This window comes from Acipenser ruthenus, chromosome 14 (genome assembly GCF_902713425.1).
Source record: "Acipenser ruthenus chromosome 14, fAciRut3.2 maternal haplotype, whole genome shotgun sequence".
Classification (NCBI taxonomy): Eukaryota; Metazoa; Chordata; class Actinopteri; order Acipenseriformes; family Acipenseridae; genus Acipenser; species Acipenser ruthenus.
Window position 1 is genome coordinate 1,036,199 of NC_081202.1, and position 15,389 is coordinate 1,051,587.

The window sequence follows — 15,389 nt, forward strand, 5'->3', positions numbered from 1 at the left end:
GCATCTCTGTCTCAACCTCTCCTGTCTCACAGTGACCACAGAGCCTTTCTTCTTTAGGAAGCCAGGTCTGCCGGTGACGGCCTTTTTCAATGGCCAGGCTGTGGTCACTGAGCCTGTACTTGGTCAGGATCTGCCTCTGCTTTGTATCTCTGACAGTAGAGAGATACTCTGCCAGAGTGTAATCTCTTTTTAGGGCCCGATAACAATCCAGTTTATTTTGAGATTTTGTTTCTGTGTCCCAATGTTTCAGATAGCAGTTTTTGGTTAGTTTTATAATTTGGTTGACTCTGATTGGGGGCTGGTAAGCAGTGCTGCCCTGAAGCTGGTTTGTTTTAGTATTATTAGTTGGGTTCAGTGCAGTGAGCTTCAGGGCCAGCTGGCTTAGAGGACTCTTTTCAGGGCTGAGCTCTTGGGTTTGCATGGCCTCATACTGGAGGGAGTCTGATTCACTTTTCTTTAGGTGCATCCAAAACTTTAGTGCTCTTTTCTTTATATTTATGAGTGTTGGGTAACGGCCTAATTCTGCCCTGCATGCATGATTTGGTGTTTTTCTTTGCACCTGTAGGATGTTTTTGTAGAGTTCAGCATGCAGGGTTTCGATTGGGTGTTTGTCCCATTTAGTGTAGTCTTGTTGACTGAGTGGACCCCATACCTCACTTCCATACAGCGCAATGGGCTGGATGACACTGTCAATTAATTTTAGCCATATTTTGATAGGAATATTGATTTTATAGAATCTTCTTTTGATGGCATAGAAAGCTCTTCTGGCTTTTTCCTTTAGTGCATTCACTGCTAGGTTAAAGCTCCCTGACGCACTGATAGTCAGGCCCAGGTACGTGTAGTCTGAGGTGTGTTCTAGTGTAGTGTTGTTTAGGGTGAAGTGGTATCTGTTTCCCTGAGTTCTGGCCTTTTTTTGAAAAATCATTATTTTGGTCTTTTTAAAGTTTACTGCCAGGGCCCAGGTCTGACAGTACTGCTCCAGCAGTGCCAGGCTCCGCTGCAGCCCCTGCTCTGTGGGCGACAGCAGGACCAGGTCATCTGCATAGAGCAGGAACTTGACTTCGGTGTTGTGTAGAGTAAGGCCGGGGTCTGCAGACTGCTCCAACATCGTAGCCAACTCGTTAATATAAATATTGAACAGTGTTGGACTCAGACTGCAGCCCTGCCTCACCCCCCGCCCCTGAGTGAAGAAATCAGTTCTTTTGTTGCCAATTTTGACTGCACATTTGTTTTCTGTGTACATTGATTTTATTATATCATAGATTTTACCCCCTACACCACTTTGAAGAATTCTGTAATATAAACCTTCATGCCAAATAGAATCAAATGCTTTTTTAAAGTCAATGAAGCAGGCGAAAATTTTGCCTTTATTTTTTTGGTGTACGTGTTTGTTTATTAGGGTGTGTAGGGTGTAAATATGATCTGTTGTGCGGTGATTTGGTAGGAATCCAATTTGACTCTTACTCAGGACATTGTGTTCGGTAAGGAAGGCCAGTATCCGGGCGTTGATGATACTGCAGAACACCTTCCCCAGATTACTGCTCACACAGATGCCCCGGTAGTTGTTGGGGTCGAATTTGTCTCCACTCTTGTGAATTGGGGATATAAGCCCTTGGTTCCAGATGTCAGGGAAGTAACCAGTACTTAGTACCATGTTGAACAATTTAAGCATTGCCTCCTGTAATTTAGGGCTGCTGTGTTTGAGCATCTCAGTGCTGATGCTGTCAGGGCCACAGGCTTTCCTGGTTTTCAGTGCCTGCAGCTTCTTAGTTAATTCCTGTAGGGTGATTGGAACATCAATTGTGTTTTGGTTATCTTTAATTGATTGTTCAAGTAATTTCAGTTTTTCTCTAGTTTCATTTTGTTTATCTGTTAGATCTTTTTGTTGAATATCTTTATAAAGGTTTTCAAAATAATTTTTCCAAACTGTTCCATTTTGTATCGTCAATTCTTGTTGTTTTGTTGGGTTTAAATTGTTCCACATTTCCCAGAACTGATTTTGGTCAACAGATTTTTCAATGTCTGTGAGGGTTTTGTTTGTGTGTTTTTGTTTTTTCTGTTTGAGGGTGTGTTTGTAGTGTTTTAGAGTCTCACAGTACCTCAGACGTAAGTCTGTGTCTTGTGGTTGATGGTGTTTTTGATTAGATAATTTTCTTAGATTTGTTCGTATTGATTTACATTCATCATCAAACCATGACTGTGTGTGTTTTTGTTTCCGATTGATCTTCTTTTTGGTCTTTTTAATATTTGCCATTATGGCTGCTTTTTCAAATATCTGATTGAGGTCATTAACAGACAGATTTAGTCCTGTCATATTAGGTTGGTACAGAGTGTTGAGGAAAGTGTTAATGGTGTTAGTTATTTCAGTGGAACTGATTGCTTTGATATATTCCTCAGTGCTGTTTGGAGCCCATCTGTATGGTTGATTCAGATTGTACAGCTTACTGGGCTGTGTTTGTGTGTTGCTTGCCTGACTTCCTCTTTTCAGGAACACAGTGATTTGATTGTGGTCCGATAGAGGGGTTTGTTGCCTGACAGTGAATGCACTTAGAAAGGAGGGGTCCATGTCAGTGATGGCATAGTCGACTACACTAGTCCCAAGAGCTGAGCAATACGTGAACCTCCCTAAAGAGTCCCCTCTGATCCTGCCATTAACGATGTACAGACCTAGGGCTTGACAGAGATGCACTAATTCTCTCCCATTTTTGTTCACGGCACGGTCAGGGTTGTTTCTCTGGATTGTGGTGGGTGTGAGGTACAGAGGGGTCTGTCCAAATACATGGCTGTTTCCCTGGGTGTTAATACAGTCAGGCTCTGAGCCTGTCCTGGCATTGAAATCCCCACAGAGCAGCACATTCCCCTGGGCCTGGAAATGGCCGATCTCTGTGTGGAGGGTGTTAAAATACTCTTCGTTGTAATAGGGGGATTCAGAAGGGGGGGTGTATGCTGCACACAGGTATATGTCATTTTGACATTGGGCTATTCCCTTGTTAATTTTGAGCCATGTGTGTGTTTGGCCCTGTTTGACTGGGCTGATGTAGCTGGCCAGCTCCTCTCTGTACCACACTATAATCCCCCCTGAGTCCCTGCCGCGCCGGACTGTGCTCAGTTTAATAGAGGGCACTATCGCCTCCCTGTAGCCTGAGGGGCAGTGTGTGAGCGCGTCTGCACGGCACCATGTCTCCAACAGAACTATCACATCGACATCTTTTGTATTTTTAATAAATTCAGGATCTGTGCTCTTCAGCCCAAAAGCAGAGGAATACAGGCCCTGAATGTTCCAACAGCTAACAGTAAATGAACTCATGTAATCCAACCAATATTATTCTTAATGAAATAAAATGTCTAACAATAACACAACCTTTTATCATTTTAAGTTCCCTTTAAACAGTAAAGTACAAGTATAGTAATTATTTTAGTAGTATTAATAATTATTTATTTATTTATACTTTATTTATTTATTTGTAGTTATTTACATGTAGAATATTTTTTTTTTTTTTTTTTTTTTTCCTACCCGAGTGTTGCAGGTCTCAGTTCAGCAGCCTGGAGCAGAGGATGCTGAGGAGCTGTTTGATCTCTCCCAGTTCGGTGGGGGCTGGGGGGGTGGGCCGGGACAGAGTTGCAGCATAGCTGAGTTGCTGCTGGTGGTCGCTGAGCCTGGCGGTAGTGGGACGAGTGGGGGGCCGGATGGCGGGCGGCTGTACGGTGCTGCGGGGGCGGGATGTGTGCGCTGCAGTGCGGGGGGGCTGCATGCTACGCTGGCCTCTGCTGGCACTGCTGCGAGGGGGGCTGGCTGGGCTACGGCCCATGGCTGCATCCTTCAGGGTCTTGGCAAAGACTTTGACCCCCTCCTGGTTGAGGTGCACCTTGTCGTAGAGGTGCCAGGGCCCCACTGTGGGGTGGTGTGCCAGGTGCACGTTAGGCAGCGCAGCGCAGCCTCTGGTGATCTCTGCGTTCACAGCGTTGATGGTGTGTGGGTGGGTGTCGGCTCGGGGCAGCAGCGTGGAGATGACCACTCTGGAGTCGGGGAACTCCTGCGTGGCTCTCTCAGCCACCCTTCTCACGGCCTTGGCAGTGTCGTGGCGCAGGGAGCCCAGGTCGTTGGTGCCGGTGTGGATGACGATGCAGCTCGGGCTCCCCAATGTGTCCCGGTTCAGCAGCTGCAGGGCTCGCTCCGTGTTTGTGCAGCGGATGTTGTTGACACGCCGGCTGGGAAACAGTCTCCTCATGTCCAGGTATTTCCCGTTGCTGTCAATGAGGAGGACCACTTCTGCGTTTGTCTTCTTTTTGGCCAGCATGCTGTGGGTGTGGGTGGGGATGGGGGTGGGAGCGGGGTGGGGGGGGGAGCGGGGTGGGAGGGGGAGCGGGGGGGAAGCGGGGGTGGGGATGGGAGCGGGGTGGGAGGGAGACCGGGGGGGGAGCGGGGGTGGGGATGGGACCGGTGTGGGAGTGCGGGGGGCAGCGGGGGTGGGAATAGGGGGGGAGCGGGGGGGGAGCGGGGGTGGGGATGGGACCGGTGTGGGAGTGCGGGGGGCAGCGGGGGTGGGAATAGGGGGGGAGCGGGGGGGGAGCAGGGGTGGGAGTGTAGCGGGGGTGGTAGCACGGGGAGCAGGGTTGGGGGGGGCTGTGTATCTGTGGAGCTGCTCCCTCAATCCCTGCAGCTCCTTGTTGGTGGTTTTCTCTCTGCGCTGCATCTCCTCCTTGACGCTGGTCAGCTGGGTCCTTAGGTTCGCATTCTCCTGCTGCAGGTCCTTCATCTCGCTGGTCAGCTCGGTGATGGCCACCCTGTTCTCTCTCTTGAGCTGGCTCACCTCATCTCTGAGGTGCTGGGTGATGCTGGTTTCCTTGAGCCTGGCCAGTGTAAGTTCTCTGAACTCCACAAACTCCAGCTCCAGCAGGGCCAGGCACTCCCGCATGTGCTGGGTGTCGCTGGGGGTCGTGGGGGGGGGCAGGTTGGTGTCGGGTGTTGTGCTGTCTGAGGTAGGATCTTCAGGGTCTTCAGGGTCGGTGTTCTCGGGGTCGTTGGCTGTAGTGTTTGTTTTTTCAATCTCTGCTGCCTCTTTTAGTTGTTTATATTTTTTTTCAAAGGAGGTCAGGCTAGCCTCACTGCCCTGGATCAACACAGTTCCGCTGTGGTAGACATTAATACTCAGGACTGTGCTGTCCGGGTCAGAGTCTTCTCTTAAGAGGATCTGTCTACCTTGGCAGATCCCTCTTTTTGTGACGTTGCTGTACGTCTTACACACAGCAGTGTGCCAGGCATTGAGGTGCTGAGTGTAGAAGATGAGGTTGCTTCTCATCTTCTTGTCTCCTGTCCCAGAGTAGTCTGTGTACAGACACTCCGGGTTCTCTCTCAGCACGCTCAGTTTATGATGCTTCCTGGCCTGTGCGCTGCGCAGTTCAGCCGGGCACTGGAACTCCCTGCTCTCTGCACGCTGACTCGTCTCCATGGCAACCGGGAGAATCTGCTACACTTTGTTGCAATTTCCAACTGTCACTGCCAACGGCTGCTTTTTTGAAAGTAAACTGAACTTTTTTATTTTATTTTTTTTAAAAAGCAAACTACTGCTGAACTTTTAATTTTTGTATTATTTTTTGTATTTATTACTATAAAATTATAAAATAAAATGATGGTAGTGTAAAACGCTTACCTCTACCTCTGTAATTTTCTTCCTTTATTTTCCTCTTTTATTTACTTCTATCTTTTCTTTCTTTCTCTTTCTTTATCCTTTTCTTTCCTTTTCTCTTAAATATTTTTCTTCTCTTCCTTTAATTCTCTCTTCTTTCCTTCCTTCCCTTTGCTCTGTGATTTTCTTCCTTCCTTTATTTTCCTCTTATTTCATTCTTCCTTTCTTTCTTTTCTTTCTCTTTCTTTTTTCCCTTTCTTTCCTTTTCTTTTAATTTTTCTTCTCTTCCTTTAATTCTCTCTTCTTTCCTTCCTTCCCTTTCCTCTGTGTTCTTTTTTCTTTTGGTCTTGATCTTCTTTTGGTGTTTTTATAATATTTAATCAAAATGTTTTTTCTTATTTTTTCATATTACGTTAAATACTACTTTAAGTACTACTATACATATGTTTATGTTATTAAATTGGCATTTTATTTCACAAAGAAACATAAATTTTTAAATTTTCAGGAGCTCATATTTTCTGTGACTGCTCACTCTAAAAGTCTCTCTCTCTCTCTCTGTCTCGGTGGTTTCTGTATAGAGATCCCTTGTCTGACTCGTCTCTGTCTCTGTCTCTGTCTCTGTCTCTCTCTCTCTCTCTGTCTCGGTGGTTTCTGTATAGAGATCCCTTGTCTGACTCGTCTCTGTCTCTGTCTCTGTCTCTGTCTCTGTCTCTCTGTCTCTGTGGTTTCTGTATAGAGATCCCTTGTCCTGACCCCTCTCTCTGGTCTTTGATTTCCTCGTGCAGCTGAGCTGCAGCAGATCCTGTCTCTCGATCACCACCCAGAGTACTCTGCAGACCTGTACGCCTCCTACATCAACATCCTGCTGGGCGTCTTCTACTCCGTCTGCCGAGACCTGAAGGAGCTCAGACATCTGGTGAGACGTGCACTGCTCTCCGACACTGCTGCTAACCACAGTCAATCTGCAATCTCCCAGAGTTGTGTCCCATTGAAGCAGCAATCCCGATTCCCAGGATCCCGATCAGGCGGTGCTGACTGTACTGTGCATTTACCGTAGTCTATTATGGGTTGTAATGTTAGTGGGTTTTGTTTTTTGACAGGGATGGAAATAAGACTCTGTATAGGAGTTTGATACATTCCTGTTTATTTTTTCCAAGTTTAATAAGTCACTGAGCTTTTCACTTATATAGTGGGGCTAACGAAGCTCCTATTAAAACCTGGAATGGGTGAAACTGCTATGCAATATATGCTTTACCATACCTCTCTGGGCTTTACAGTGCTTCCCTATGCATTCACTATGCTTTATTACACTTTGCTATGCTTTTACTATGGGAAGCTATAGCACTGTAGCGGGTTCTGTAGCACTTCCTGATGCTGTTTCACCTACCAGTCCCCCAGCATGGAGTGTGGGGGTGCTTTGCTGTTTGTAGCGTGGTGTACAGTGTGGGGGTGCTTTGCTGTTTGTAGCGTGGTGTACAGTGTGGGGGTGCTTTGCTGTTTGTTTGTAGCGTGGTGTACAGTGTGGGGGTGCTTTGTTGTTTATTAGCAGCGTGGTGTACAGTGTGGGGGTGCTTTGCTGTTTATTTGTAGCGTGGTGTACAGTGTGGGGGTGCTTTGCTGTTTGTTTGTAGCGTGGTGTACAGTGTGGGGGTGCTTTGCTGTTTATTTGTAACGTGGTGTACAGTGTGGGGGTGCTTTGCTGTTTATTTGTAGCGTGGTGTACAGTGTGGGGGTGCTTTGCTGTTTATTTGTAGCGTGGTGTACAGTGTGGGGGTGCTTTGCTGTTTGTTTGTAGCGTGGTGTACAGTGTGGGGGTGCTTTGCTGTTTGTAGCGTGGTGTACAGTGTGGGGGTGCTTTGCTGTTTATTTGTAGCGTGGTGTACAGTGTGGGGGTGCTTTGCTGTTTGTTTGTAGCGTGGTGTACAGTGTGGGGGTGCTTTGCTGTTTGTAGAGTGGTGTACAGTGTGGGGGTGCTTTGCTGTTTATTTGTAGCGTGGTGTACAGTGTGGGGGTGCTTTGCTGTTTGTAGCGTGGTGTACAGTGTGGGGGTGCTTTGCTGTTTGTAGCGTGGTGTACAGTGTGGGGGTGCTTTGCTGTTTGTTTGTAGCGTGGTGTACAGTGTGGGGGTGCTTTGCTGTTTGTTTGTAGCGTGGTGTACAGTGTGGGGGTGCTTTGCTGTTTGTTTGTAGCGTGGTGTACAGTGTGGGGGTGCTTTGCTGTTTGTTTGTAGCGTGGTGTACAGTGTGGGGGTGCTTTGCTGTTTGTTTGTAGCGTGGTGTACAGTGTGGGGGTGCTTTGCTGTTTGTAGCGTGGTGTACAGTGTGGGGGTGCTTTGCTGTTTATTTGTAACGTGGTGTACAGTGTGGGGGTGCTTTGCTGTTTGTTTGTAGCGTGGTGTACAGTGTGGGGGTGCTTTGCTGTTTGTAGCGTGGTGTACAGTGTGGGGGTGCTTTGCTGTTTGTTTGTAGCGTGGTGTACAGTGTGGGGGTGCTTTGCTGTTTGTAGCGTGGTGTACAGTGTGGGGGTGCTTTGCTGTTTGTAGCGTGGTGTACAGTGTGGGGGTGCTTTGCTGTTTGTTTGTATCGTGGTGTACAGTGTGGGGGTGCTTTGCTGTTTATTTGTAGCGTGGTGTACAGTGTGGGGTGCTTTGCTGTTTGTTTGTAGCGTGGTGTACAGTGTGGGGGTGCTTTGCTGTTTGTAGCGTGGTGTACAGTGTGGGGGTGCTTTGCTGTTTATTTGTAACGTGGTGTACAGTGTGGGGGTGCTTTGCTGTTTGTTTGTAGCGTGGTGTACAGTGTGGGGGTGCTTTGCTGTTTATTTGTAGCGTGGTGTACAGTGTGGGGGTGCTTTGCTGTTTGTTTGTAGCGTGGTGTACAGTGTGGGGGTGCTTTGCTGTTTGTTTGTAGCGTGGTGTACAGTGTGGGGGTGCTTTGCTGTTTGTTTGTAGCGTGGTGTACAGTGTGGGGGTGCTTTGCTGTTTGTAGCGTGGTGTACAGTGTGGGGGTGCTTTGCTGTTTGTTTGTAGCGTGGTGTACAGTGTGGGGGTGCTTTGCTGTTTGTAGCGTGGTGTACAGTGTGGGGGTGCTTTGCTGTTTGTAGCGTGGTGTACAGTGTGGGGGTGCTTTGCTGTTTGTTTGCAGCGTGGTGTACAGTGTGGGGGTGCTTTGCTGTTTATTTGTAGCGTGGTGTACAGTGTGGGGGTGCTTTGCTGTTTGTTTGTAGCGTGGTGTACAGTGTGGGGGTGCTTTGCTGTTTGTTTGTAGCGTGGTGTACAGTGTGGGGGTGCTTTGCTGTTTATTTGTAGCGTGGTGTACAGTGTGGGGGTGCTTTGCTGTTTGTTTGTAGCGTGGTGTACAGTGTGGGGGTGCTTTGCTGTTTGTTTGTAGCATGGTGTACAGTGTGGGGGTGCTTTGCTGTTTGTTTGTAGCGTGGTGTACAGTGTGGGGGTGCTTTCCTGTTTGTAGCGTGGTGTACAGTGTGGGGGTGCTTTGCTGTTTGTTTGTAGCGTGGTGTACAGTGTGGGGGTGCTTTGCTGTTTGTAGCGTGGTGTACAGTGTGGGGGTGCTTTGCTGTTTGTTTGTAGCGTGGTGTGCAGTGTGGGGGGGTTTGTGTTGACTACTTTCTAACCCAATGGCCTTCTCATACTGTGTATTCCATACATGTACTTCAGACTGGGAGGTAAGTCTAATCCCCTTTTTCCTTTTCCAATTTTCTTTCTTTTTTTTTTTTTTTTTTTGGTACAGGCTGCGCTCAATTTTACCAAATTCTGTGAGCCGCTGGTAAAAGGAGAAGGTAAGCTGCAATCGCAGTAGCGGCTGAGAGCAGGGGGTTCAGCTGAGAGCAGGGGGTTCAGCTGAGGGGCTGAGAGCAGGGGGTTCAGCTGAGAGCAGGGGATTCAGCTGAGGGGCTGAGAGCAGGGGGTTCAGGTGAGAGCAGGGGGTTCAGGTGAGAGCAGGGGGTTCAGCTGAGGGGCTGAGAGCAGGGGGTTCAGGTGAGAGCAGGGGGTTCAGGTGAGAGCAGGGGGTTCAGCTGAGGGGCTGAGAGCAGGGGGTTCAGCTGAGAGCAGGGGGTTCAGCTGAGAGCAGGGGATTCAGCTGAGGGGCTGAGTGCAGGGGGTTCAGGTGAGAGCAGGGGGTTCAGCTGAGGGGCTGAGAGCAGGGGGCTCAAGTGAGATCAGGGGGTTCAGCTGAGGGGCTGAGAGCAGGGGGTTCAGCTGAGAGCAGGGGATTCAGCTGAGGGGCTGAGAGCAGGGGGTTCAGCTGAGGGGCTGAGAGCAGGAGGTTCAGGTGAGAGCAGGGGGTTCAGCTGTGGGACTGGGAGGGAGGCAATGTGGTTTGAGCTGAGTGACTGGGAGGGAGGTACTGTAGTGTGGCTAGCTGTCAGAGCTGGATTCCAGCGCTGTCTGTAATGTTTTTGTCCCTCCCTGGTGTGTTTCAGCGAAGGAGAGCGACACGCACAGGCTGTGGAGGAACATTGAGCCTCACCTGAAGAAGGCCATGCAGACAGTCTACCTGCGGGAGATCTCCAGGTGGGCGGGGGGGCCGGGGGGCGAGGGGCGAGGGGCGAGGGGCGAGGGGCGGGGGCGTAATCACTCAATCGCCATGAAATAAATAAAACTAAAGAAACCTGAGTCTTGAAATCAAACCTTTCAACAAAGGCCTGAACAACTTTTGCCACTAATAACTTTAGTGTTAAAAGTGATAGAAATTAAGTTTGTAGGACTGATAGATGTATTGATCTAGGTGTGTGCGCTGGTGTTTGAGTGACCCCCCTGATCATGCGAGTGTCACTCTGTCTGATAGATGTATTGATCTAGGTGTGTGCGCTGGTGTTTGAGTGACCCCCCTGATCATGCGAGTGTCACTCTGTCTGATAGATGTATTGATCTAGGTGTGTGCGCTGGTGTTTGAGTGACCCCCCTGATCATGCGAGTGTCACTCTGTCTGATAGATGTATTGATCTAGGTGTGTGCGCTGGTGTTTGAGTGACCCCCCTGATCATGCGAGTGTCACTCTGTCTGATAGATGTATTGATCTAGGTGTGTGCGCTGGTGTTTGAGTGACCCCCCTGATCATGCGAGTGTCACTCTGCTGTGTTGCAGTTCACAGTGGGAGGAGATGCAGCAGAAGGAGGGAGAGCTGCACCTGAAAGGTAAGATGCTCACAGGTCTGGCTGCCGGAGGGTAGCATGTTATTTTATTGATTTAAAGTGACCTTCATGTTGTTTGAGATTCTTGGTGGAATGCCTTTTCTGTAGAGCATCTAAATGCAGGAAGTCTTGCTTCTGAACCCCCCCCCCCAAACAATTTGTACTTCATGATGAGGTGGGCTTTTTATACATGCATGAGATTCTGCACTATGCTCAAGCGTCATGCGTTTTAAGGTAGAATACAGTTACTGTTTTTGTTATCTAATATGTCATATAAGGTTATGATGCATTTAAATATCTGAGTTTTTATTATAATGAGTTTACATTAATTTGTAATATTTTACATGACAGAGTATTCGCCAGTGTGGCTGTGATCCTGAAGCTGGCTTTATTCTCCTCACTGTGTAATCCCAGAGGGAGTTGCGGGGAGGAGGGCTGCGCACTGAGGCTGCACGCCAGCTATAGAATGAAGAGATTCATTCATTCATTGTTTTGCCCTTGCATTGATAGAAGTTAAAACAAGAAGGAAGGACAGGCAGAAAGGATCGATGGTGCTGAGGGGGGTCCTGCCTGCCTGTCAGCCTCTATCTGGGTGTGCTGTTACCTTCGTCTGATGTCTGTTAATTAGTGCAGAGATTGGTTTTGCAGGAGAGGCTGGGAGCTCTCTACAGTGCAGGGACCGGAGGAGAGGCTCTGCCGGCTGAATCGGTAATGAGCTGCTCAGCTCAGTGTGGACGAGAGTCGCACTCGGGGATTCAGACAGGACCAGGGCGAGATCTTCTACTGGAAACAATCTGATGCACGCCTTTCACTTCACCTGGGGGCGTGGCCTCCCTGATGCACGCCTTTCACTTCACCTGGGGGCGTGGCCTCCCTGATGCACGCCTTTCACTTCACCTGGGGGCGTGGCCTCCCTGATGCACGCCTTTCACTTCACCTGGGGGCGTGGCCTCCCTGATGCACGCCTTTCACTTCACCTGGGGGCGTGGCCTCCCTGATGCACGCCTTTCACTTCACCTGGGGGCGTGGCCTCCCTGATGCACGCCTTTCACTTCACCTGGGGGCGTGGCCTCTGGAACACCATGTGTCCGAGGGGAAAGCGTTGGCCTTCAGTAAGGCAGCCCTGGTTCACAGCCCTGACCAGTGGCTTCCTGTGTGCTCATGAATCACAGCCACTTGTTATCACAGGACAGATTTAACCTATTTAAAGCCCTGGGCTTTTTTAACCTGTGAATAATATTCTGTCTTAAAAATAAATCATTAATAAATGTATTTGTCACCGTAATCTGCTGACAACGTTTTCTGCAGCCTGAACCCCCCCCCCCCTCCTTTCCCCTTCCCCTTTCTACAGCAATACCTAACACAACCCTCCTTTCGCTTGTACCAGCGCTTAAAGGGTTTGAAACCAGGACCAGGGGTCACAAATGGAGATTAGATAAAGGGGCATTCAGAACAGAAAATAGGAGGCACTTTTTTACACAGAGAATTGTGAGGGTCTGGAACCAACTCCCCAGTAATGTTGTTGAAGCTGACACCCTGGGATCCTTCAAGAAGCTGCTTGATGAGATTCTGGGATCAATAAGCTACTAACAACCAAACGAGCAAGATGGGCCGAATGGCCGCCTCTCGTTTGTAAACTTTCTTATGTGTCACTGTCTGCTTATACTCCACTGCCCAGTGCTGCCTTGCCGTGGTGCGTTCTTGATGGGAGGCTGTAATGAAGGTAGTTTGTTCTCTCTGGTCCTCGTTGGCAGGTCTCTCTGCTCATGCTCAGTTCTTGATGGGAGACTGTAATGAAGGCACTCTGTTCTCTCTGGTCCTCGTTGGCAGGTCTCTCTGCTCATGCTCAGTTCTTGCTGGGAGGCTGTAATGAAGGTACTCTGTTCTCTCTGGTCCTCGTTGGCAGGTCTCTCTGCTCATGCTCAGTTCTTGATGGGAGGCTGTAATGAAGGTACTCTGTTCTCTCTGGTCCTCGTTGGCAGGTCTCTCTGCTCATGCTCAGTTCTTGCTGGGAGGCTGTAATGAAGGTACTCTGTTCTCTCTGGTCCTCGTTGGCAGGTCTCTCTGCTCATGCTCAGTTCTTGATGGGAGGCTGTAATGAAGGTACTCTGTTCTCTCTGGTCCTCGTTGGCAGGTCTCTCTGCTCATGCTCAGTTCTTGATGGGAGGCTGTAATGAAGGTACTCTGTTCTCTCTGGTTCTCGTTGGCAGGTCTCTCTGCTCATGCTCAGTTCTTGCTGGGAGGCTGTAATGAAGGTACTCTGTTCTCTCTGGTCCTCGTTGGCAGGTCTCTCTGCTCATGCTCAGTTCTTGCTGGGAGGCTGTAATGAAGGTACTCTGTTCTCTCTGGTCCTCGTTGGCAGGTCTCTCTGCTCATGCTCAGTTCTTGCTGGGAGGCTGTAATGAAGGTACTCTGTTCTCTCTGGTCCTCGTTGGCAGGTCTCTCTGCTCATGCTCAGTTCTTGATGAGAGGCTGTAATGAAGGTACTCTGTTCTCTCTGGTCCTCGTTGGCAGGTCTCTCTGCTCATGCTCAGTTCTTGCTGGGAGGCTGTAATGAAGGTACTTTGTTCTCTCTGGTCCTCGTTGGCAGGTCTCTCTGCTCATGCTCAGTTCTTGATGGGAGGCTGTAATGAAGGTACTCTGTTCTCTCTGGTTCTCGTTGGCAGGTCTCTCTGCTCATGCTCAGTTCTTGCTGGGAGGCTGTAATGAAGGTACTCTGTTCTCTCTGGTCCTCGTTGGCAGGTCTCTCTGCTCATGCTCAGTTCTTGCTGGGAGGCTGTAATGAAGGTACTCTGTTCTCTCTGGTCCTCGTTGGCAGGTCTCTCTGCTCATGCTCAGTTCTTGCTGGGAGGCTGTAATGAAGGTACTCTGTTCTCTCTGGTCCTCGTTGGCAGGTCTCTCTGCTCATGCTCAGTTCTTGATGAGAGGCTGTAATGAAGGTACTCTGTTCTCTCTGGTCCTCGTTGGCAGGTCTCTCTGCTCATGCTCAGTTCTTGCTGGGAGGCTGTAATGAAGGTACTTTGTTCTCTCTGGTCCTCGTTGGCAGGTCTCTCTGCTCATGCTCAGTTCTTGCTGGGAGACTGTAATGAAGGTACTCTGTTCTCTCTGGTCCTCGTTGGCAGGTCTCTCTGCTCATGCTCAGTTCTTGATGGGAGGCTGTAATGAAGGTAGTTTGTTCTCTCTAGTCCTCGTTGGCAGGTCTCTCTGCTCATGCTCAGTTCTTGCTGGGAGGCTGTAATGAAGGTAATCTGTTCTCTCTGGTCCTCGTTGGCAGGTCTCTCTGCTCATGCTCAGTTCTTGCTGGGAGGCTGTAATGAAGGTACTCTGTTCTCTCTGGTCCTCGTTGGCAGGTCTCTCTGCTCATGCTCAGTTCTTGCTGGGAGGCTGTAATGAAGGTACTCTGTTCTCTCTGGTCCTCGTTGGCAGGTCTCTCTGCTCATGCTCAGTTCTTGATGAGAGGCTGTAATGAAGGTACTCTGTTCTCTCTGGTCCTCGTTGGCAGGTCTCTCTGCTCATGCTCAGTTCTTGCTGGGAGGCTGTAATGAAGGTACTTTGTTCTCTCTGGTCCTCGTTGGCAGGTCTCTCTGCTCATGCTCAGTTCTTGATGGGAGGCTGTAATGAAGGTACTCTGTTCTCTCTGGTTCTCGTTGGCAGGTCTCTCTGCTCATGCTCAGTTCTTGCTGGGAGGCTGTAATGAAGGTACTCTGTTCTCTCTGGTCCTCGTTGGCAGGTCTCTCTGCTCATGCTCAGTTCTTGCTGGGAGGCTGTAATGAAGGTACTCTGTTCTCTCTGGTCCTCGTTGGCAGGTCTCTCTGCTCATGCTCAGTTCTTGCTGGGAGGCTGTAATGAAGGTACTCTGTTCTCTCTGGTCCTCGTTGGCAGGTCTCTCTGCTCATGCTCAGTTCTTGATGAGAGGCTGTAATGAAGGTACTCTGTTCTCTCTGGTCCTCGTTGGCAGGTCTCTCTGCTCATGCTCAGTTCTTGCTGGGAGGCTGTAATGAAGGTACTTTGTTCTCTCTGGTCCTCGTTGGCAGGTCTCTCTGCTCATGCTCAGTTCTTGCTGGGAGACTGTAATGAAGGTACTCTGTTCTCTCTGGTCCTCGTTGGCAGGTCTCTCTGCTCATGCTCAGTTCTTGATGGGAGGCTGTAATGAAGGTAGTTTGTTCTCTCTAGTCCTCGTTGGCAGGTCTCTCTGCTCATGCTCAGTTCTTGCTGGGAGGCTGTAATGAAGGTAATCTGTTCTCTCTGGTCCTCGTTGGCAGGTCTCTCTGCTCATGCTCAGTTCTTGCTGGGAGGCTGTAATGAAGGTACTCTGTTCTCTCTGGTCCTCGTTGGCAGGTCTCTCTGCTCATGCTCAGTTCTTGATGGGAGACTGTAATGAAGGTACTCTGTTCTCTCTGGTCCTCGTTGGCAGGTCTCTCTGCTCATGCTCAGTTCTTGCTGGGAGGCTGTAATGAAGGTACTCTGTTCTCTCTGGTCCTCGTTGGCAGGTCTCTCTGCTCATGCTCAGTTCTTGCTGGAAGGCTGTAATGAAGGTACTCTGTTCTCTCTGGTCCTCGTTGGCAGGTCTCTCTGCTCATGCTCAGTTCTTGCTGGAAGGCTGTAATGAAGGTA

General features: G+C 49.3%; 2 protein-coding genes across 2 annotated transcripts in view; one reads left to right on the forward strand and one right to left on the reverse strand.

Moving 5' to 3' along the window:
* Positions 1-15,389, forward strand: part of LOC131697463 (origin recognition complex subunit 5-like) — a 52,267-nt gene that overhangs the window by 12,534 nt on the left and 24,344 nt on the right. The window contains exons 7-10 of the mRNA XM_058986487.1: positions 6,413-6,543; positions 9,371-9,419; positions 10,065-10,155; positions 10,729-10,778. Coding sequence (XP_058842470.1) covers positions 6,413-6,543; positions 9,371-9,419; positions 10,065-10,155; positions 10,729-10,778 — 321 coding nt within the window. The remainder of the gene's footprint in view (positions 1-6,412; positions 6,544-9,370; positions 9,420-10,064; positions 10,156-10,728; positions 10,779-15,389) is intronic.
* On the reverse strand, positions 3,528-5,543 carry LOC117412502 (proline-rich protein 12-like). The gene has a single exon (XM_058985490.1). The coding sequence runs from the start codon at positions 5,448-5,450 to the stop codon at positions 3,531-3,533; it is 1,920 nt and encodes a 639-aa protein (XP_058841473.1). The 5' UTR covers positions 5,451-5,543; the 3' UTR covers positions 3,528-3,530.